This window comes from Oryzias latipes, chromosome 14 (assembly GCF_002234675.1).
Source record: "Oryzias latipes chromosome 14, ASM223467v1".
Lineage (NCBI taxonomy): Eukaryota > Metazoa > Chordata > Actinopteri > Beloniformes > Adrianichthyidae > Oryzias > Oryzias latipes.
Genome location: NC_019872.2, coordinates 5,411,372 through 5,433,564, shown reverse-complemented (window position 1 = coordinate 5,433,564; position 22,193 = coordinate 5,411,372). Strand labels below are relative to the sequence as shown.

Genomic DNA, 22,193 nt, shown 5'->3' with positions numbered 1-22,193 from the left:
TTTGTGTTTGAGCGCCCCCAAGTTGTGTTTTACTGTAACTTCAGAGGCTCCAGACACGTGTGCAAAAGCGCCGTTCTCATTGGTCGAATAGATTTTGACGCGACGCGTCAAACCAAAAAAAACGAACCCGAGGCGTTTTTTAAAAAGTGACGCTTTAACGCCTGGCGTTTTTTCGCGTCGGTGTGCACACTCACATTGGTGCCCTTTGTTTAGTCACGAGGCGTTAAACGTCGGCGAAAATCGCGGGTGAAATTTGTCCCGGTGTGTACGGGCCTTAACTCTGAGGTGATTTTCTAATGAACTCCTGTTGAATGAACTGTGTTCTAGAAAATGACACAGTTCTCTTAATTTTGGCTTAAAATGGCATAATCACAATTGGAAACACTTTTAAAATGGATCAAATGATGATTGGAATAGGACTTTGAGTTAATATACTTTTAATTTTTACATGGTTATGTCACTCACTTCTCCCTTTTCGGCCTTTAGTTAGAATACTGTAACACTCATCTACTGTAATTCTCATCTAAAAACTTCCTTTGCACACTTTTAGAATGCCACAGGTGGCTTCCAGCCCATTATTATAGCATTGGCTCTTGTGACAACACTACAGTACTATGGAAAAAGTGAGGCCTCACAACGTGGGAGCAGAGAGGTCTGAATCCCACGTCACCCTTAGCTTCCAGTCTCGGCCCAGGAGCTGGCAGCTGAAAGCTGATTCTGTGAGCTAACATTAACAGGAGCTGACAGACAGTCTTTGCATGAGTTACAGACCGTAATTCCCTTTTTCTTCGTAACTCGGCTTTCCTTTTTTTAAACTGAAATGTGTGCATGACACACTTTTATTTTATCAATGGCAGAAGGGACTTACTTTCCATTTTCCTTTGTTATAGAAACTTTTAAAACTGACAGTATTCAGAGTTGTAACAAGGACTCCAGGAAAATGATTTAACATTCTAACCACAAAGACCTTAACGGTACAGTGTTATCAAAAGGACAAAGTCCAAGAGACCCGTGAAGTTTAGCCAGAGAGTCTTGATTAGAGACCCCACAATTACACACAAAGCAGGCCCTTTAGATCACAACCATCTGACCCCCTCATACTTGGTTGTTTGTGTTCAGTAATCAGGCAGTAATCCCTAGAAATGTCCAAATCAGTGTCGGGGTTTTCCAAACGGAGCGTTTCCTGCTCTGCTTGGCGACTGGCACCATGTTGAATGAGCTTTCTGTTGCCGACAGCCCAGATGCTGCACCTGTCTGGGGTCATCCAAATGCAGACATTTCAAATGCTTGCTAAGAATGAAAGATTTCTCTTTCTACTCCATTTATGTCCATCTGTTGTTCTGGTCATGAGTCACTGTGAGCTGCTCAAGTGACAACATTTTAAAATATAAAAAAAGGTTTCTAGACTTTTTGTGAACTGTCATAGGAATTGCATGCATTTTTAAAATTTCATAAGGGAGCACTTAAATGGTTTGCATTTTGCAGCTAACATTTGGTGCGTTGGGTATTTAGGAGAAAAAGGTGAAATCCCAAAAAGGCTGCAACTTTTTTAGTTTTGTGGCAGACTTGGAGGAGATTGGGTTTCAGTATGCTGTGATATTAGTTTGCAGTCTCAAAACCCGGTTTGTTGATGTAGCTTTAGTCTGAAAGTTACATCCCCCTCCGGGGGAGCAGAGTGATTCCAGATTCCAGTTGGCTCGTCTGTGCTCCTGTACTTGGCCGTGGATCTCACCTCTGGCTCGTTTCGCGCCCCCAGCCGTCTCCCAATTCCATGTGGCTGGAGCCAATCTGCCTCACTATTCAAACATGTCGTTGTAGAGTTAGATAAGCTAATTCTTCTCTGAGAGTGCTGGGACATCACCTGTCCATCCTGGGAGAAGATCCCTCCTTCATGTGGGTACCCCTAAGGCTTCTTTTTTCCCCCGGAATCTGTTTATTTATTTATTTGTTTATTTTTGTTTTTTTTTCCGGGAGTTTTTCCTTACTGAGAAAGAGGGTTTAAGGGCAGAGATGCCCAGTTTGGCGTAGTCTGTTTGGTTTAGTTTAGCAATTACCTATTGAATTCTACGACTGATTTTATGTTTTTATACAATTACCGGTTTGTTGTAATATTGGGCTAGATAAATAAAATTGAATTGAAATGTAGATTTGAGGGAATGCTGTTTTGCTAAAGAGTTTGTTTCTGTTATTGTGCTGTTAAGCCATTCGAGGACAATCCCTGCAAGACTTTTCAGCAATCTGTTCTACTTAATGGCATAGTTTAGAGCTAAATTCCACAGCTTTGTTACCTTTCTCCAGTGATTCTGTTTAAGTCCCGTCTCTGGTCTGGCCTGTCTGTCTCTCCTCTCAGCGAGACACTTGGGGCCAGGCTGGGCTCAGGGGACCGTAAAAGCCGGTTTGTGTTTGATTAGTGGTGCAGAGCTCCATGTGAAAATCCTAATTTTGAATCCCTGAGGGATTAAACCATTCAGGAAGCTCTATAGGAAGAAGAGGAGTCATTTTGTGTGTGCATATCATGAATTTAAATGTACGTGTTGGGTAAAGAAAAGTAGTTTGATGTCTCATTCCTGAGCACAAAACAGACATGTGATTTCAATTAAGGTCCTGCACCTTACCCTCCCCTCCTCAACCTGTCCTCCCCTCATTTGTCTACAGCTTTGTGGCAAAACAGCGGTTCTGGACCACGTAGACTCCCACTTAAATGCAGAATAACCAGAAAAGGTCTTGCAAATAAGATAAGAATCTCTGTGAATCCTGGATAAAATATCTATCATAATCAAGGCAATGTTAAAACACAAAATGAAAATGAAGGCCTACAATGAGAAATATCCTCTCTTTTCACATCACTCCTCAAGGCTCTTTTATTTTTGAATACTCTCATGCACCGCCAGTCTTCCTGAACCGTTAGCCATGCTTGGATACCTCTGGGAAAACAAGTCTTCCTGAATTTATGAGCTGTAGACAATGCTTGCACCCATAAATAGTAGTTTCTGCTGATTTTTTATTTTTTTTTTATCCCCTCTTGTCATGTTTTCTTCCTGTAAGGCACCAGGAGAACCGTTGTAGAACAAGAAAAAGGAAAAGTGTATTCATTCATAAATGATCTTTCAGTAATAGTGATCTGTCGTGTTTGTGTTTAAAATTACACAATATTTTAACATGTGAAAATCAACACTAGTCTATTAGGTAGAACTAAGGAAAATTAACTTAAAAAAAGAAACAGGACTAACCGTGTGAAGTGAATCAATCAAAACAGAATCCCTGACGACTCCAAACATTCTAGTCCAGTGTCACGAATAAATCTTTTTAAATAAGACAGTTGTCTCACAGCGGATTTCTATAATTTTTCCGGCACTGAACTGCTGCTGCGTTATAAGAGCTTGAAAGCACTTGCAGGTCCTGAAAGTTACCAACCTGGCATTTTTATTAGGCGAACACCAGATGTGCTGTCTTTTATAAATCTAAAGTCTGTGGAGCAGACATGCAGAGCCCAAGAGGAAAGATCACTGCAGAGAAGGTTTAAAAAAATGACAAAAGGAATGGGGATCGGGGAGGTTATTTGAACCAGATGGAGTCACACCATCCCAGACAGGTGTGGGTGAGGGTGAAAATGAGTAAACATGTATGTGCTTCTTATGTGAGAGCAACACTCTGAGGTCCTAATGTAACACAAAGCAGGACTGGCCTAGAGGAAGAAACTTTTTGCAGATGTTGGATTTATATATTTTGTTTCTGAATTTTTCTTTAAATTCTAACAGTTGGTCTGAATATAATATTTTATAGAAGTACATTTGAAAAACATGTTCCCTTTTTTATTCTCTAGACCAAAGACATTTTTTTTTTAAAAGTGACCAATTTGCAGTTTTTTTTTTTAACTTCTGGCAATTTAATTAGCTTTGATTCCGGTTTTCAGTTTGAATTGGGTGATGGGGCAGCTTCATTCTCTATATTTCTACATCCTCAGATCACACCTTTTTTTTTAAACTTTACTATCAGGTTTCATACAGAACTGTCTGAAACCACAGACAAATCTTTATCACAGACCCGTTGTTGCCCTCTTAAGACCTGATGTGTGAATTCAGCTGGGTTTTACTTTGTGATTTTTAACCTTGGGTTTCTCCACAATGGGCTTGCAGTTAAACTTGAAGGACAAACCATTTGACAGTTTTCTTTCTTTCTGCCTGTAAAACAACAGAAAAATAGAAGATGAGTGGCTTTAACTCTACCTGAAATGGTAGAAATTAAAATAACAATTAAGAAAAACTTTTTTTGTTTACTTTTGCCTGTCACAAAAAAAGCTCACGTTTGTTTTTTAACCTTTGTAACATAAAGACAATTCAGTACATGTTGAAGAATTCTCTGATGTTTACTTGTCTAATCGCACAGATCGGTATCAAGACACAGCAGAAGTGTGTAACTGAATCTACTGTTGAGGATTTTGCCCTTTCTGTTTTTCTCTTTTTGTGTTGGCAAACACGAAAGAAAACTCGTCTGACGGCAGAAGTTATCTCTGATCATTATCTGGAGATTAAACCCACATTTGAAAAAACAAAAATGAAAAATAATAAGCTGAACAAACAAGTAGAGATGATTAGTTCTCTTGTAGACCTTATTTTCTTTTCATCAGGAAGTTGAGAAATCTAAAAAGAAAGCTAAGAAGAAAAGCTCACTTAAGACAACAGATAAGGGGATAAAAAGTTAAATAAAATGTTCTAAGAAAGACTTGGAAAGAGAAGGGAGGCGTTTGTGAAAGAGATGAGTTGGGCTGTGCATGAAGAATGTCCTCTGACAAGAACAACCCAAACGGGGCACACATTTGAATTCAATTTAGAGTTTTCTTTTGAGTTTTTCTAAGAATCTTCCCTTTCTATATTTTAATTTTTTTTTAATGATTTACCCAGAGGCCGGTTTTACGGAAATTCCCATGATGTTTAAATAAGGGCAGCTTCAGATAAGGCGTAGGATCTGGTTTGGCCTGTTAGACTGTGTTGTGGAGATCAGGCTTGAGCGTGTTTTGGTGATCCTGACATCTTTTTCAAACTTTTCCAGTCATAATGGCTATCCTTGGTTTTTCCTTTTTTTATTGTCTAGTTTTCTAAATGCATTTCTTAAATGTCGATCATCTCGGACAGTGGGAAAAGGCAGTACAGAAGAACAGTAGGCCTAGGTATGTGTGTGTTTGTGCATGTGTGTGGTCCATGCGAGGACAGGATGAAATCCAGCAGATCCATCTGTTGCAAAGACCAGGGTCCTGTCTGAAAAGCAGGGAACCTCCACCACCTGTGGTGAAAGGGAGACCATCCCAAAAATAACATCCACACATCTTCTCACAGATGCAGAAACAAACTGAATCCAGTGGCTCAACAGAATCTGCTTCCCATCCTGCAGTACTTGTAAACAACCTCCTCCATCTCAGTTGAAATATTTATATTTTGGAGCTCTGATAATGTTTGGTCATTAAAAAAAACAACCTTGCTTATCTTCACAATTCAAAGTCCTAAAGCACCATCAGAAGTGGTGACATCAGCGTTGCAGTAGAACTTTATCGGTACAGTTCAGTCTCAGAGGCAGACGAGAGTTATCTGTGAAAGTGGCTGATAGCTGAAGCATTCAGATGCGCGGTGATGTCACCGTATCCACCGTGTGGATGCATGCAGAGGGCACTGACCCCGGCATAAACACACTTACTGAGTGTACACTGGCGCAGGGGAAGGTGTCGAATGCGTTCTGTCAGAACACTTCTGTGCCAAGAGCTTAAAAAGACAGCTGTGTTAACTTTTGGCATGTCACAAAGTGCTTTAAAATATTGTTTCATCTTTTAAAGCATCTGAGCCTTGTCAGAATTCGTAAACGGTTTAGTTTGTTGGAGAAGTAAGCAACAAAGAAAACTAAATATTTATTCCACAAAAGTACTTTAGTTTTTGGTGAAAACATCTGAATAAAATCTTTTTTCTTTCCTTTTCGTAACCTCTTTTATTTAAAGGATTCTGTAAAAAAAAAAGAAGAAATTTCCCCATTTTTACTTTTGTCATGACCTTTGTCACAATAATTCTTCAATATCAGCCTTTTACTTTTTGTGTCAACTATAAATCATTATTTTTAACAATAAATGCCACATTCCGTAGGACTACAAATCTAAATCCAATGTGTTTTTATGCTAACGTTCCTCCTTTTCTTCATCTTTTGCAGAATTTCCGTCCCATCACCAGCGGGTATGGCAGTTACAGTCGTAAGCCGTCATACACCCCTGAACCCCAGCCCCCTCAGGCGCCTCAGCCAACTTACCTAAATAATGGCCACTCCAGACCCAGCAATGGCCACTCCTACGGACACGGAAATGGAACTGGGCATGCTCAGTACAACAACCCAGCGGGGCTTTACGCTCACAACGGCAGCAACGGAGAGAAGTTTCTGTCAAACAAGATGGGCGGTCTCAACCTTAGCGCCACACATAGGTGAGAGCGACTGCTTGGCGGGGGCCGTTGGATTCTAAAAAACATATGGGGCCCACATTATCTCACATCTTACAGCTTTGACAGCTTTAGTGAAATCGACTTTAGTAACTGTACAGGGTATGTTTGACAATTTTCACAATAAAACTTCAAATATTATGAAAGTAGTTGCACCTTTTAAAATAATATTTGTCCCAGGCTCATCACGGCAAACTCTAGTTTCATGCATGTGTTATTTACATTTAACACAGCACTGAAAATTGTCCCCCTTTTTTTGCATCTGCAAAGACCAGAGCAAAGTGAAGCTAAAGTGTGCGTTAACTCCTAATTTCTGCATTGAATCTTATTGGCTTTCAAATAAACTTTCTATAGCTTTTCCCTCTTCAGTCTCATTGCTCTCCGCTTTTGTACACACACATAATGACAGGTGTGTCTCCAGCGATAACCTAAGTCTATCAGTTTCTGTTGTGAGAGCTTCCCCAGGTATGATGGAAGTTACAACAGCCATATTTTACCCTCTGCAGATGTCGGTATGTGTCCGTGAACCTGCTCCCGTGAGGGCAGTTCCACACAGACACACGAGTGTTTTGGATGCACCTGCACAGATGGCCATGTGCACTGGAAAAGCTATTTGTTGTTGAGCATCCCCTCAATAGGCCAATAAATGTGTCTCCCTGTGAACATCCTCTCCTGCACTCCCAGAGTCCCCTAGGGGCCAAACTGCTAATCCTTACAAGCAAGCAAGAACACACAGATATTTGAACTCCGATTCAAAAGCAGCCTTTATCCTGCTGTCGTCTGCCCTTCTTTTAGACATTCATTACTGCCACTTCTCTCTTTGTGCCCTTTGTGGGGGGGTTGGAGACATGCATGCTGCTAAGTGTGTCTGGATTTGCATCATCTGTCAGCAGCTCTTCTCGCCTTCTCCCTAAAGTTTGAACGTTTAATCCTGTCGAGTGAGGGCCATCCATCCTGGAAGCTTTGGGACCGTTTTAAGGGTGGATGAGTGCACAGAGTCGTAGCTTAAAGCTGCTTGATGGTTGTGGAATTTTATGCAACTGTAATTTTCCTCTGTACAACTTTCTGATTCTAGCAAAATTAGGAAAAAATTATAAAAAAAACGTTTTTTTTGTAAACTAAAAAGAATTAACCCTGGTTTTTCTATTAATGGACTCTTCCCATGACATTTTTATTGTTGTAAAACACAAGACAAAAATACCTCATTAGGGTTTTTAAGGTATAGTTGGTGTAGCACAATAAAAAAAAGATGAAAAAACATAAAGCATAGACAAACCTGAAAGACTTCAATAGAGGAACTCATAGGGGGATGTTATTAAGGGGTTAAACAAAAGCAAAAGGGTGTTTTCATGCTATCTTGGGACAAAAATTAAACAAAAATTTTGAAACTCAAACACATTTAAATAGATCATTTGACAAACAGGAAAAAGTTTGTTTATTCTTTAAAATCAGTTTCTGAAATTCGGTTTTGTGTCCATTTTTGCATTACCTATTTTGTTTGTGTGCTTTTTCCTTAATACTATTGTATAGTAATGTTTTTGAGAACAACATAATACAAAAAAAATGTAAATCAGATGAACTCATATTAGACCCTTCTGGGGATTTTTCTGGTAGTTTTCACTGGATGTACTTTGAGTGTGTTATTTATGAATGTGTCATCCATCTTGTAGTTGTCATAGCTTGTATCACTATACAGAAGCACTCGGTGATCCTCCCTTTGCGTGTGTTTTTCAGTCCAGAGCCTCCCGTACAGTCTCCTGTGAGCTGGAACGGCTTTGATCCAGAGTCTGATGTTTATAAGATGCTGCAGGACTATGAGGAGCCCATCTCTGAGCCCAAACAGTCTGGGTCCTTCAAATACCTTCAGGAGATCCTGGAGGCTGAGGATGGAGGTAAGCAATCGTGTTGCTTTGTTTGATTTTTGGATACAAAATGCATTAGGTTCTTCTAAAACTTTAAACTAATTTAGATTATTTATCACTGCTTGCTGTGGGAATGCTAATGATATGTACAGTGTGCGAAAACAGATCTGCAGGGATTGTGTTTTCCAGCCTCATTGGGTCAACTCTTTGCTCCTTAGCTGAATTGGTTAGGAGGCCCACCGGCTGAACTTTGGAGGCAGCAGGAACAATGATGTTTTTGTTCTGGTAATTGAAACACGGAGCAGCTCTTTCCCCTCACAAGGATGCTGTAGAGAGCACAAGATGGTGTCCAACAATTCCTCATGTGTTTTGTGGACAATCAATCAGTGAGGCCAGCAATCACGAGAGAGCGAAGCTTCTTTTTATAAACTTTGTTCTCTGCCAAAGCGTTAAATAACGTCTTTCATTACAGCATTAGAATAAATACAGATAGAGAAAGGCTAAATGATACCTGCAGTCATGTCTGCAGAGAACGACCGGACTTCCTCTTAAAGACCCACTACTCTCATCTTTTGATTTAATTTAAAATCCTTCCCAGTCGTCTTTTAATCATTATTATGCCCTTTCCCACCAAAAACAACCAACCTGGTTTTTTTTCTGTAACATAGTTTCTGCAGAGCACCAAAAGTTTAATGGAAATTTGCCTCTGAGTTGTTGTGGCCGGGACCGTTGACCCAGAGCAACCCCGCTCCCCCTTCCCCTCCCCTCCCCATTGCAGACTGGAGCAGGGAGCTTGTGGCCCACCCAGCATATTTACTACTTCACAATAATCAAAAGAAATATTCAGAAATGAAATTTGAGCTTAGTTTTTTAAATATATGTCCTCATCATCAGAAAAATGCTACAAGTGCATGTTAAAAACACCATTTTCCATTAGAGTGGGTCAAACAGAGAGGAGGTACTTTTCTACAGTGGCCCAGAAGGGTCACAACACAATAACTCAAAACACATAAACTCACAACACATTTACTCACAACACTTTTCCATATCAAAATGAGCCAATAGGGATGGTTTGGGCATCTGATCAGTCAGCCCTTTTTCAAATCTGAGACAAAGAACAGTTTATCACACAAAAACAATCAATACAGTAATAACGTTTTGTTAGAAACACATTTATGTACTTCAGAAAACAAAAAAAGGTGAATGTGTGTGTTTTTTTTTTTTACATATTTAAAAAATATATATGCTGACATTATAAAACGTTATGTAATTTTCCTGGCTCAGCAGCTCAGTTCCAAACACACACCTCTTCTACATACAAATGGATATTATCAAAGATATTATCATATATGTTTATTTTTTTCAACAGTGCTTATAAGTTTACAAGTCTCCAGCCATAAAAAACGGCTCCAAGAACATTTTCATTTTAGAATGTATTTATGTGTTCAGCTTTATCCGTAAAAAAAATATATTTGGAGTAAATATTTTCCTCTGCGCAGCCCTGTGACTCTTCCTAAGCCAGGCTGACTAAAGCATTTCTCATCCCTGGCATGGCTTTCCTTTTATAGGAAAAGAAAGACAGAGAGGTTTGAAGACACAAGAATGAGAGGGTGGATCAAGCAGAAGGAAAAGGACAAAAGGAAGCAGGAGAAAGATAAAGGAGTTCAAACTGGCTCATGTAGAGAGGAACATGCAGGGGAGGGATGTTTTAGTTTGGTGATTTATTGCAAAAGCAATTTCACAATGGACAATAAAGTTAGAAATACAGCTTTCCTGTCTGACCAGTCGGCATTCCACAATTTAAGGGGGGGTCGTGTGAGACTGGCAGTGAAAGAAGGCTGCAAGACCTGAAACTAAAACAGCTTTTTCCAGATTTATGTTTGCTACTGAAGCATGACAATTGTTTAGGGAGTAATAAGTATAACACGAGCGCTGGTGCATTCAGTCAGGGGAGACACGTGACCCACAGCACAAATCATAGTGTCAACGTTTTTTCTTAGTCTGACTACCTGTAACACAGGGAAAGTACTTCATCTATTTTATACAACATTAACTGAGGTTTTTTTTTTATTATTGTGATTATTTTAAATCAAAGGTTTATGCAAGGGGATGTTTTTACATCCAAATACATGCAATCCAATTTCCAGTGAGACATTTTACACACATATGTGTCGCTTTACTTAAGTTCTCTATTTAAAGTCAGAATTCTTTGGTAAAGTTACTAACTGGTTAATTTTGAAATATATAAATTAAGATATTTTGTTTAATACCCACCTTGTATATTTTTTTTGGAAGCATATTTTACACAAGCTGTTTGTTTGACTGAAGCAGTAACTATGCTTGACCCTATTTGAGTATTGAAAGCTGTTCCACACTTGATTACATTTCATCTTTTTAGGTGGGCATGATTCTGTTTCATCTTCAGTTACTCTTTAATTTTCTTTTTCTTCTTTAACTTCACCAGTTTTGTTTTGTTTCCTTTCATAAACTCATCAAAAAAAAATAGAAGAACCCGATAACTCCACATTTCACATGTTCTTCTGCTAAAAACTTTACCAAACAAATACACTTGTTTGTTTTTATGACACTCTAATCATTTGAATTTGTCCCCTTTAAATATTCAAAGTAACATGTTCACTTTATTTTTTCTGTCTGCTCATAGTCTCTAACGGAAATATGCACCATATTAGAAGAATTTTTGGTTTCTGGCATCTTAAATTAAATTACAACAGTTTTACCAATTTCACCTAAAAAAAAATTAGCGTCTTGATTCACCAACTTATTTCTAGTTGTACTTTCTTTATGAAAGTTGACAGGATGTAACAGCACAAGAAATTATTTTGAGCAACCCCTAAAGTGAGGATCCAAAGCAAACCTCTTACTTAATATCTGACTTCTCATAACACTTAAAGAAGGATGATCTGAAGAAGAAAGGGCTAAGTGTATTTAGGTTTATCTTCCCTGCTGCCTGTTGTCTTTTAGCTTTGGAAACTGATTGGCAAGTTAAGCTGCTGATGAAATGAAAAAGAAAACTTTTCAGTTTACTCAAGCATCCTTTAAAAGCTGTTTGTCTCTTTTGTTTGGGTTCAAAAATGTCATTTAATCCGTGTGAGAATGGGCCATCCGGTCAAAGAGGTTTCCCAACCGTTGGTGTTCTTTTCAGATCTGTCTATACTCAGACAACAGGGAATATATGAAGGTGAACTACTCTGACTTAAAGCTTTGAGGCAAGCCGTCATGCTTTTAGTTATACCCTAAAGCATGCCTCATTGTCAGGCTTTTAAATCATTGTAGTTTGCCTCCATGTTAGCCCAAGGGCCCCTGCAGAGGCTGTGTTGATTTTAAGGGGCTTCCAAAGGTAAAACAAACATAAGTGTCAGTTTGAGAAGAAATTCCACGACCTCTACGGCTACTTTTGATAGCGTGAGTATGAAATGGGGGCAGAGGGACTGTTCAAATTCCTGTTGCTAACAGGGTTATTTAAGGCAACATTGAACCTGAACTCAGAGATCTGCAGAAACTGAAGGGAACGTAAAACTGTCAGAAAGAGAAATTTGGACAAACACAATGAACTTTTGTCTAATACACAGAAATGTGTATTATGTATCTGCAATTCTAAACCACTGTGGTGCTTGCAAATAGACAGTCATCCTTGAACTGAGCTGTTTCCTTGTGATTTGTTTAAATTTATAGAAATTGAGGTAGTTTGCTTACAAATGTGAGGACCTGGGATTGCTCTGTTGCAAATTAGACTTAATGGCTTCCTCTTTCATTACTGAAACTTTGGGTTGAGGAAATTACATCAAGAGTTCAATCACTGACTGGGAAAAGAAATAGATTGATAACTGTTGAACAGTTTGTCCAGGAACTGACAGGATGATGTGTGATGCTGCCCTCTATACCTTAATGTATGTTAAGTGTATGGTTTTAGGCTTTCTCAGAAACCCTTCTGGAGGAAAAAAAAAAAAACTTCAAACAGCAGAGCGGGACTGAACTTTCTATTAGGTTTTGAAGATCAATCCCAGATGACCCCCAACAAAGAAAGATGAAATGTTCTTGGTAAACATCCCCTCTGTCACTTTGCCATTGACACTAATTCCACCACACAGCCGAGATGGAGACCACAGGGAGCGCTACGATGATGAAAGGACACGAGATTTAAGGCCATAATGAGATTCGTAGTCTGTGTGGGGCAAATGTATGACTCAAGTGGTAGAAAGCAGAGTCCTTTCAGCTTTGTAGGAGCTTTTCTTTAAATAAAACTGCATAATACAACCCCCCCCCCCCCCATTTTCTTTGTATTAAAACATTTTGTTTACCCTGCGGGTGAGCAAGAGCAGAGCTGATAACATCACTGGGAAGGCCTCCCCGAGTCTCCAGTTAACCATGGCATGAAGTGAACTTAAGGAAAGCAAAAACATTTTCTTTTTTCATCGATTAACGTATTATTAACACATTTAAATAAAAAAAAAAACACATCTAGTTTGACAAAGTGAGAGTGAATATAAGTGTGGTATCTAGAAATGTGTATATTTCCCCTTACAGGATTTAATTTGCATCATCAAATTCGTTTGATATATCTGTGATTTCCTGTTGTGTTGTTTACGAAAAAATTACGTGAAATAAACAAATCAAATCAAAATGTATTCATGTATTGTTTAAAGTAATGGGAAATAAAAGGGTTAGTGCACACAACGCACATCCCTCGCTGTGGTTCACCAACAGCTATTTGTACTGGACCTGACTTGGTGGAAGCAAGCTTGTGATTGGATGTCTTTTTACTTGCATTACATGTTCATAAAGAGGCAAAGATAGTAATCAAATGAAATCAACTCAAACTTCATTTATAAAAAGCGCTTCTCATACTTTGCTCTTCTCAAAGTGCTTTACATTTGAAATCACAGAGGTGGAAATAAAAACCCAACCCACCCGTTAGAGACACAACAGGAAGAGAAACTAACAAAACTTTCCAGAAACCGATTTAATACGAACTGATTGATTTTTATACCTTTTCACAAACATGATCTTGTTCATATATTTGGTTTTCAAACAAAACTGCTTTCGCTCTCAGTCCTAGATCAACTCTTTGATACGTCCTTTACATCCCTAGTAGTATCACCCACCTTTATCCCTGCAACTGGTTACAGTAGCCTTAGATTGTCGTGGAAACCCTAATTTTGTTTGGCTTCTCTGTTTGGCTTCTCTGAAATTTCACAATTTCTCAAGGACATTTATCTTTCCAAGTTTAAATAGTGAATGAGACCTCATCCTTAAAAATTCCCATTAAGTTCACTAATGGCGTAGGAAAGACAATAATCTCACAAATAACAGCTAATGCCAGTTTTTAATCTCATCTTGAGCGGTCACATGATAGCAGTTACTGGGGGATAGAAAGTGCTTTGAGGTATGCTCCAGATGCAGCGTTATTATACTGCGGTTAGTAGAGGGTATGGACGGACTGTTGGCGGTTAAACCTATGTTGGCACATCATCAGTGAAGGGAGTTCATACTTTGGTTTGGAGCTGTGCTCCTCTGATCTGCCCTCCTGGACTTCAAACCGCCTGATGGGCTAAGACAGTCATACACTGGCATAACTAAGCAGTGGTGTAGAAAAATTACTCCTAATTAGGTTGCCATCTGTGGGAAAGCTGTAACTGGTGTCTAACGTCACCCCAAACACAAGTTTCACTCAAAAATGGTCACAAACTAGTGAAAAGTAAAAATAGAGCACAGAAAAGTTGTTCTACCTTGCTTCCTCCGTGTTGTATCACATGTATTTTCTAATTGTAGCATACTGGTGAGATGGGGAAATTTTGGCTTCTGAAGCATGAGATGTTTTCTCTGCCTGCAAGGTTGACTGAGGAATTTTTGCTAGGAAATGCCACTGCAGAATTTGACACTTGAATGAAGCATGGAAGGGGGAGGGGTAGATTGGAGGGGGTCAGGGAAAGGGCGAGATGCAGGAAAGAAAAATATCATATTCCTCCAAACATAGAAATTCCCAAATTTGCTCTAATGCTTTTGTTTATGGTATAATACAGATTGACTGATTGAAATTTGTACTTTCAGAGAAGTAAAGCAGATGGGTTTTCAAGGCTTAAAGTCCGACTCAAATCACCTTTTTATCTATTTTTAAAGCATTCCCAGTGGTCTTTTAATTACGATTATGTAATTTTTAGCCAAAATCAAAAAACCTGTGTCGTTTTTCTATGACATAATTTCTGCAGAGCGGCAGGAGTTCATTAGAAATTCACCTCTGAGTGGTGGGTAGAACCGCTGGCCCGGAGCAACCCCGTCCCCTCTTCCCCGCCACGTAGCTTAGAGCTTGCAGGGAGCTTGTGGCCTGCTCAGCGTGTTTCCTGTCACAAATAAGCTCTCTTTCAAACAGTATTTTGTATGCTCTTGATTCACTGCATTTTGAATAGAGAAATAATCAGAACTTTAATTTTAAGTTAAAGTTGTAATATATGTCCTCCATTATCAGAAAACACATTTTATTCCAAATGACTCCTTGATGCCTATTGGTGCAGATATGCGCCAAACCAGTTCTCCAAAATTTTAGCATCGTGAAAGCAAAAACATAAGTGATTATATTTTTCATAGCTAGAAATAAATTCAGATGTCAGGGGATTAAAGGGAAAACTTTTGTTTCAGTCCTATACTTTTATGCTTTATTATTGATGATCATTCTTGAAGCCAAACAATTGATCTCATGTGTGTCTTGTTATTTGTAGGTCTGTCCCCTACAGAAAGGATGAGAAACCTGAAGTCTCCAGTCAAGTCTCCAATCAGATCTCCTATCCCAAAGCTGGGAAGCCCCATTCCCACCCCCATGTCTGGTCTTCAGAAGCTGCCCCAATGCACCCGCTGCTGTAATGGCATAGTGTAAGTATTTTCCAGAACCCATTTTTGTTTTTTTTTTATCAAAACAAAGGAATAAACTGCAAAAAAAAGCTATATTTCTCTATATACTGGTCTAACATTATTAGTTTAGCCAAAAAATCATAGCCAAGTTGCACAGAAACAAATGGTGCAATAGATATGAAGTGCTGCTGAAACACTTGGCCCACATCTGGATACCATATTAACGTTTTATCATTGCTCCTTTGCTACTTGAGGTGAGTCAAAGTTGTTTAAAGAACTGAAACAAAAGGGTTAGCTTACACCCTGTCGACTTGCAGCTACAAGCAGTAAAGTCCTCGGAAAGCTCATTATGACGATTTATAAAAGTCACATCCTACCCTATTCGCTTTGTACACATAACTGAACGCTTACACTTAGGTGCATAAAGCTTTACAGACTTTTTTCCAAAGTAACCACAAGCACCGGTAATCCCTCCCTCTGTTAAAGCAGCTGCTGGTAAGCAGTGACCTCATTTGTTAACTACTTGTGAACAAGAGAGCATTGTGGGGACTCGCAGGGCACAATTAGACTGTTATGACCCTTCCAGGATTTTTTTTTCCTTTTTTTGGACCTAGTTATAACTTCATCGAGCAAATCGTGTGGTTTTCCTTCAGAGAGCGGTTTAAAAAAATAAATGATAAAAAGGGGCACGGTAATGACTGAATGGTCGCAGGAGCAATTCCAGAAGGGAAAATCTTATTGGGAGCAGTGAATGCACAGTTGAGGCTTTTTACAGCTGCTGTCAACTGAGCAAAGCTTTCAGTTTCTAAACTCACTGGTGGCAAAGTAAATATGTGATGTGACGCGTATTTACTCAGGTCTGACGGTGAGTTTCCTCGACCTGGAAACATTCCTGGAATGTGATCTTTCCTTGACATTTGACTTCTGAAAACAAATATTAAAATACCTGATAGGTTACAGTGGCTGTAAACTATGATTAGATCGGATTTGCATTTATGGTGAACAGCTTAAAAAAACAACTGCATGTTGAGTATAGGCAATTTAGTCACACCACTGCCCTTTATCTCCTTTCTGTATTTATAATGCCTCCCTGGAACGTGCTATCAGGAAGTTTACTTTTCAAGACAACTTTCTAAACTGTTCTTATCGTTACAGAATTTTCTTATCATCCCTTCAGTAAACTGACCCAATAATATTCCTCTCTGCTTCAATGGCAGGCAACAGTAAAATGTGTTCAGGAGACCATAAATGTCATATGCTTTTGAAACTTTCCTGTCATGCTATGCTTTTCCTGTATGAGACTGAAAATATATTCTTAGAAAAATAAAAACTGAACTTGCCTCTCTCTTTCTTTCTTTTTTTTCACTGTGGTTTCCAAGATGTTCTGTCAAAATCAGGGTAGTTTATATTTTGCGGTAACTCCCAGCTTTTCCAGTTGGGTGAAGAGCACGGAGCATGACAGCTTAACCTGCCTTTGGCCCAAATGAGGGGTTCGTTCAGCTGTGAACGCAGCCTGCGTGATGAAATTCAAGACTCTTTCCCTTAAAGCCTCAGAATCCAAGCTAAAGTTTTCGAAAGCTGTTGTCCTATAGTGTTGACTTTTGAAAAATTAAAACAATCAAGATCCAGTCCAACAGCTTAGTCTGCGGGATCTCAGACACGGGTTAAAACCAAACGTAGTCCCACACGGAAAAATCTCTTACTAAACCCAAACTCTTAAAGGGCTTTAGACAAATTGTCTCTTGGAAGAAAGGGGAAACGTCAAATATGTGGTATTTATAAAACTGCTACGATGACAATCTCCATCTGTCTTCACTTATCCTATTTTCTTCTAATGGGTTTTGTTGCTCCTCCTGTCTCTGTGCAGTGGCACCATCGTGAAGGCCCGGGACAAGCTCTACCATCCAGACTGCTTCATGTGCGACGACTGCGGCCTCAACCTCAAGCAACGGGGATACTTCTTTATCGAGGACAATCTGTACTGCGAGACCCACGCCAAGGCTCGCGTCCAACCCCCAGAAGGCTACGATGTCGTAGCTGTGTACCCCAACTCCAAAGTGGAGTTAGTCTGAGATGTTGGCAGCACTGAAATCCGACTGGGAAAGCAAGATAATGTTGGATGGTGGCGGGCAGACTATGATGACCAAGACGATTATGATCTGTCGGGTACGATGCTGATCTTGGATCAGTTTTACCTTTGGGGTTTTGGAATACATTGATCCCAAATCAGCATTTCTGCACTGACAGACTTGATTTATGTTGTATATATTGAGGATACTTGGAAATGCTGTCATTGAGGCCTGGGGTTGATGAACCTCCAAACACGTCAAATCATTGAAGAGATTTTCCTTTAGTTGTGTTTTTGTACAGTTTCTCAAACTGAACATCTCATTTTTGTCCTCTACACTACTAAAAAAAAAAAAAAAAAAAAAAAAAAAAAACTCCAGATAATTTCCACATTAAAATACAGAGTTCAGTAGCTGAGTAGGACAAACTAAATCTAAGAATGAAGTTAAATCAGGAGTTGATGATTGTAGCTGCAGCTAAAAACCGATAACATCTTCCAAAAACCTTAAACTGTCTTTTGAGAGAGAAGTTTCATTATAAAACTGAAGTGGTTCATTTTGAATGTGACTTTTATTGAAGGGTTAGTTATTCAAAGTACTAATTAGCCCTTTCTGCAGTGATGTCAGGCCAATTCCTCTATATTTGAAATACTGAATATGGGACTGTTTTTTTTTGTTTTTGTTTTTTATTTTATTTTAATATACTAAAATGAAACCCTAGACTCACACTGTCTGGACTTCTTCAATTCAAATTTACATTCATGCACAGTTTGTTTTTCAGACCAGCAACTCGGTTTTATTTGCGCAATCATATTGACCCCTAAAGTTTATCTGCATTCTGAGGTAGATGATTTACTTTTGTTGCTAGGAAACCAGAAACTCATACATGCAGTGAGACAAACACAAAAATACTTCTCAAGGCTCACAACTATTACTGCAGCAAGCTACAAAGCAGAGAAGAGACTTTCTTGTCATTTTGAACAGTAAAACAGAATTCTTCACCCTCCGTTTCACATGCACCTGACTGGGATTTTCCTTTCTCATACTTTAAACCTTCAATGGCTCACACTGCCTTTGTAAAAAGTCTGTGCTGGCATCATCATGCTCTCGTAACGACTGTTAAACGTGTCTGTGTGCTTTTGAGATATGAGACAAAGCCATGGAAAACATTTAAAGTAACTTATAAATTAGGACTCCGCAGGCTCCAACATGTGGCTTTCTTTGGCTGAACTCCATTTATCAGTTACAGGCTTTGGAAATGACAGACGTTGGAGGTATGCAGTTTTTATTCCCTTCCTTCAATGAATTCATGTGTCTGATCACAGCCAAGCACATTAAAAAAGCAAAAATACTTTTCGACATTTCCTCATGAGAAAAGAGGAGCAGAAGGAAAACCTTTGGAGGAACAAGACGGCTAATCTTTTCTTTCTCTGTCAGTAAACCTTTGTATTAAAAAAAATAAAAAAGCCTAGCCAACCTTGATTGAACTCTCAGTCTAGACTTATTGCAAAAAAGTAAAATGAACTTTTGGTAAATACTTCTGAAAATTGAAACCAGTGAATTTGCATTTGAAATCCTTGTTTTTCCCCCTCTTTTTTAGCAGTTATGTGTCCCTCCTGGTATGCCATACCACCATTGGTTCTGTAAATGAAATAAGAGATTTAAAAACGATCACATTTTTTATATTGTACATATTTGTATCTTTGATTGCCTTTAGACTGTTTGCATCTTAATAGTCACTCATAATCTGCTTGTGTTTAACTTATTGTTCTGTCCTCACAGTGTGGTTCTGATTTTCTTTTTTGCTGTTTTTTTTAACGTTCTAAATAAAAAAAAGTGCATTGGCATGACGTGATTGTTAACATTTTTCTGTGGTTTTAACTGCAGGATTTCCCACAAGCATTCTTCAAAGCCCTCAATTTGCTTCAGTTTTACACCCTCTTTCTGACACAACAGTTATTTCATACTGCAGGGCGGACGACCACCAAGCAGCAGTTTTTGTGCTTTTTCACCAAATTCCTCAAACATTCACGTCACTGAGGCTCTTAATCTGATCATAAAACTGCAAAGCTAGACTTGTTGCAGAATTGGTAATCTTCATCTTAAACGATGTAGAAAGATCTGGGATTTATTAACCCAGAATTCTTTGCTGAAGCGAATGTTTGGGTCTAACTGCACATAAAAAGTTTCCAGTGTAGGAGGACCAGTTATCCATGATTTTTAATGCAGTAACATAAAAGAAGTTATTTGAAATGAATAAAAAAAAGTTACTATTTTTTTCACATCTGAAAAATACATTTAATTATAAAAAAATACAATTAACCTAGATCACTACTTGAAGGATGTGTAAAAATACTGACAGTAAACCTTGTGGGAGCATCTCGATCTTATGTAAAGAAGTTTCTGTTCTAATTTTCAGATTGGAACAGATTTTCAGGGATTTGTTTACCAGGATTTTCAGGGATGCAGGATCCATGCACTGTCACCCTCAGTTCAATAATTCATTTAAGGCTTATGTGAAAATACTTTTCTCAAAGAGATTTTGCATCTTTAAACAGCAACAGCTATGGACTAACTGAAAAAGAAAAAATCTATAAGTAAGGGATTATGGCTGACAAAGTGTGCATTATCAGTGACCGTTAACATGACAACGTGCTGAGACAGCACTGAGCTCGAGTGCAGCGGCAAGGGAAAGCGAAATATATGCTGATCGTCACAATAGGTTAAAAAAAAGCATCAGTTCAGAGAGCAAGTTCACCTCTTACTGATTGTTTTTGTCCAGATGATGAAGCAAAAGTTTGTTTTCAAAGAAGCCAGCGCAGTGATACAGAAGATTTAAACTATGTGACTGGATCTTGGCACACTTACTGAGTGAATAGTGAGCAAAACCAGAAACAACGATGACCAAAAACCAATATTTAATGTAAAAAAAAAGAACGTTTCTGACTTCTGTAAACATTTTATCCACTTTTTGAACAAACTGCTGACAGTATTTAGAGATTACTGTGCTCTGCTGACCACAAAATTACTAACACTATTTCACGGAAAAATTTGCTTCGAGCAAAGATACGTCAAATTCTTCCTGAGTTCCATGAGAAACAAACAAGACATCCTTGTTGGTTTCTTTCTGCTGGCAGAAAGAAATTCATTTAAAAGGCTTTTGTACTGTAAAAATTTGGAACTTTATTTAGTTTTTGAAAATAAAAAGTGAACAGAGCTGCAATCAAAAGGGATTATCTATTTTGAATGATGGGCTTGGCTGCTTTGAAAGGTAATATCTCTATATGTATGTTTTTATAAATTGGCATGGGAAGTTGTTGTGATTGCTCCTTTGTTTCTGATCTTATGGTTCCCCATTTTTGTGAAGTATGAGTTGTGGATGAAGGTAAATTGCTGGGATCAAGCAAGCCAGCCAGCATGGGGTGAAATTACTGAGGACGCATAAAAGAACCCACATTTTGCTGCAGTTGCCTCATCTCACATCTAAAAAATGTTTTAAATGTGTTTTGAATGTTTTTACGTTTTAGCAATGTCCTCTACTTTTAGAATGTTGGTCATAATTACAACCTCCCTACATTTAATAGTGACAATATATATATTTCCTTTCCAAATTATTATTAATATTGTTTTCAGAATGATCAAAGCTCCTAATCCTTTATCCTGATCTTAGATCTTAGCAATTCTTTCATTTTTCCTGCTAAATACAGTAGCTTAGGAAGGATTCCTGATTTTTTTCGGAGAAATAGAATCTTTTTTGTACATTTTTAAGTCTACATAGGTCAAAGTGGTTTCAGTCCCTGTTAGTCTTGCAAATGTTGCACACCTGGGTTCGTTTTCTTGACTCAGCTGTTTCTAATATTCAGATGACCCTTCTTCAGTATAAGTCAGTCCAAGGTTGAGATTTCTTCTTGCTGCTTCTCTGCTTTGTAGCCACATTTTGTTGCTCTCTGTCAATAATCTTTTTAACTCATGTTTCAAAATATTTGTCAAGTTAAACTGTGGCTGCCTCCAACAATCAATCCAAACATCATTTGAGCTTTCCAGAAAATCCCAATTTACCATTGATGGGCTCATGAAGCTTCATGAATCATCAAACACTTTTATGCAATTGGTTCACTTAAGTCAGTAAGTATACCTGAAATTGTATCTTCTAACAATAACAAAAGAAAAAAAGGAAAATAAATCCACTTTCAACAAATATTACATTTATTTTGCCACACAGAAACCCTGTTATAGTCTAAAACAGAAAAGAAGCTTAAAGTGCCTGAAATAAGTCCTCATGCAGTTTACAGCCTGAGCCCTCTACCCCTCCCCTTTCCTGCTTGTGTGTAACAGAAGACAGGAGCAGCTGCAGGGACGGCAGTTCATGGTTTCATGCTTACAAACTCTGTCATATAACAGATAATAGAAAACCAATAGTGGTTTAGATTTTCTTCCAAGCACTGAGACCACCGCCCCCCGTTAAATATGCGCCCAGGGCAATTGCCCGTATGACCTTTGCCTAAAACTGCCACTACTGCGTGCCCCCCCTGGCATCGCATCAGGGGCGCGCCCCACTATTTGAGAAGCACTGACTTAAGTGCAATGCTTCACAAGGCTAGACATCTTGTGGACACATCAGTTGAATTTGAAGTGAGGCATTTAAAAAAAAAAAAAAAAAAAAAAAACTTTAAATGAACATGTCAGCAAAAAAAAAGTTTACAGCACATGTTCGTTGCTGTAAAGTTGGATTTAGATTATATGGTTGGTGGCTGTGGAAGGGGGGTTACCCTATCTTTAAACTAATTTACTTGTTTTATAATGTTTTTCTTGGTGTACAGAACTTTTTTGGTCACCAAATATGAAAAGTGCTACAAAAATGAAGATTGATTAAAACACTTCTGGTCTCTAAAAGGTGGAACTAGTGCTTCAAAAATGACAAAAAACAATAA

At 38.5% G+C, this 22,193-nt stretch overlaps 1 protein-coding gene across 1 annotated transcript in view; it reads left to right on the top strand.

Annotated features, from left to right (window-relative positions):
• pdlim4 (PDZ and LIM domain 4) overlaps window positions 1-19,112 on the top strand; it is a 44,914-nt gene extending 25,802 nt beyond the window's left edge. The window contains exons 4-7 of the mRNA XM_004084206.4: window positions 6,190-6,455; window positions 8,205-8,362; window positions 15,067-15,217; window positions 17,064-19,112. Coding sequence (XP_004084254.1) covers window positions 6,190-6,455; window positions 8,205-8,362; window positions 15,067-15,217; window positions 17,064-17,268 — 780 coding nt within the window. The 3' untranslated portion in view covers window positions 17,269-19,112. The remainder of the gene's footprint in view (window positions 1-6,189; window positions 6,456-8,204; window positions 8,363-15,066; window positions 15,218-17,063) is intronic.
• The last annotated feature ends 3,081 nt before the right edge of the window (window positions 19,113-22,193 follow it).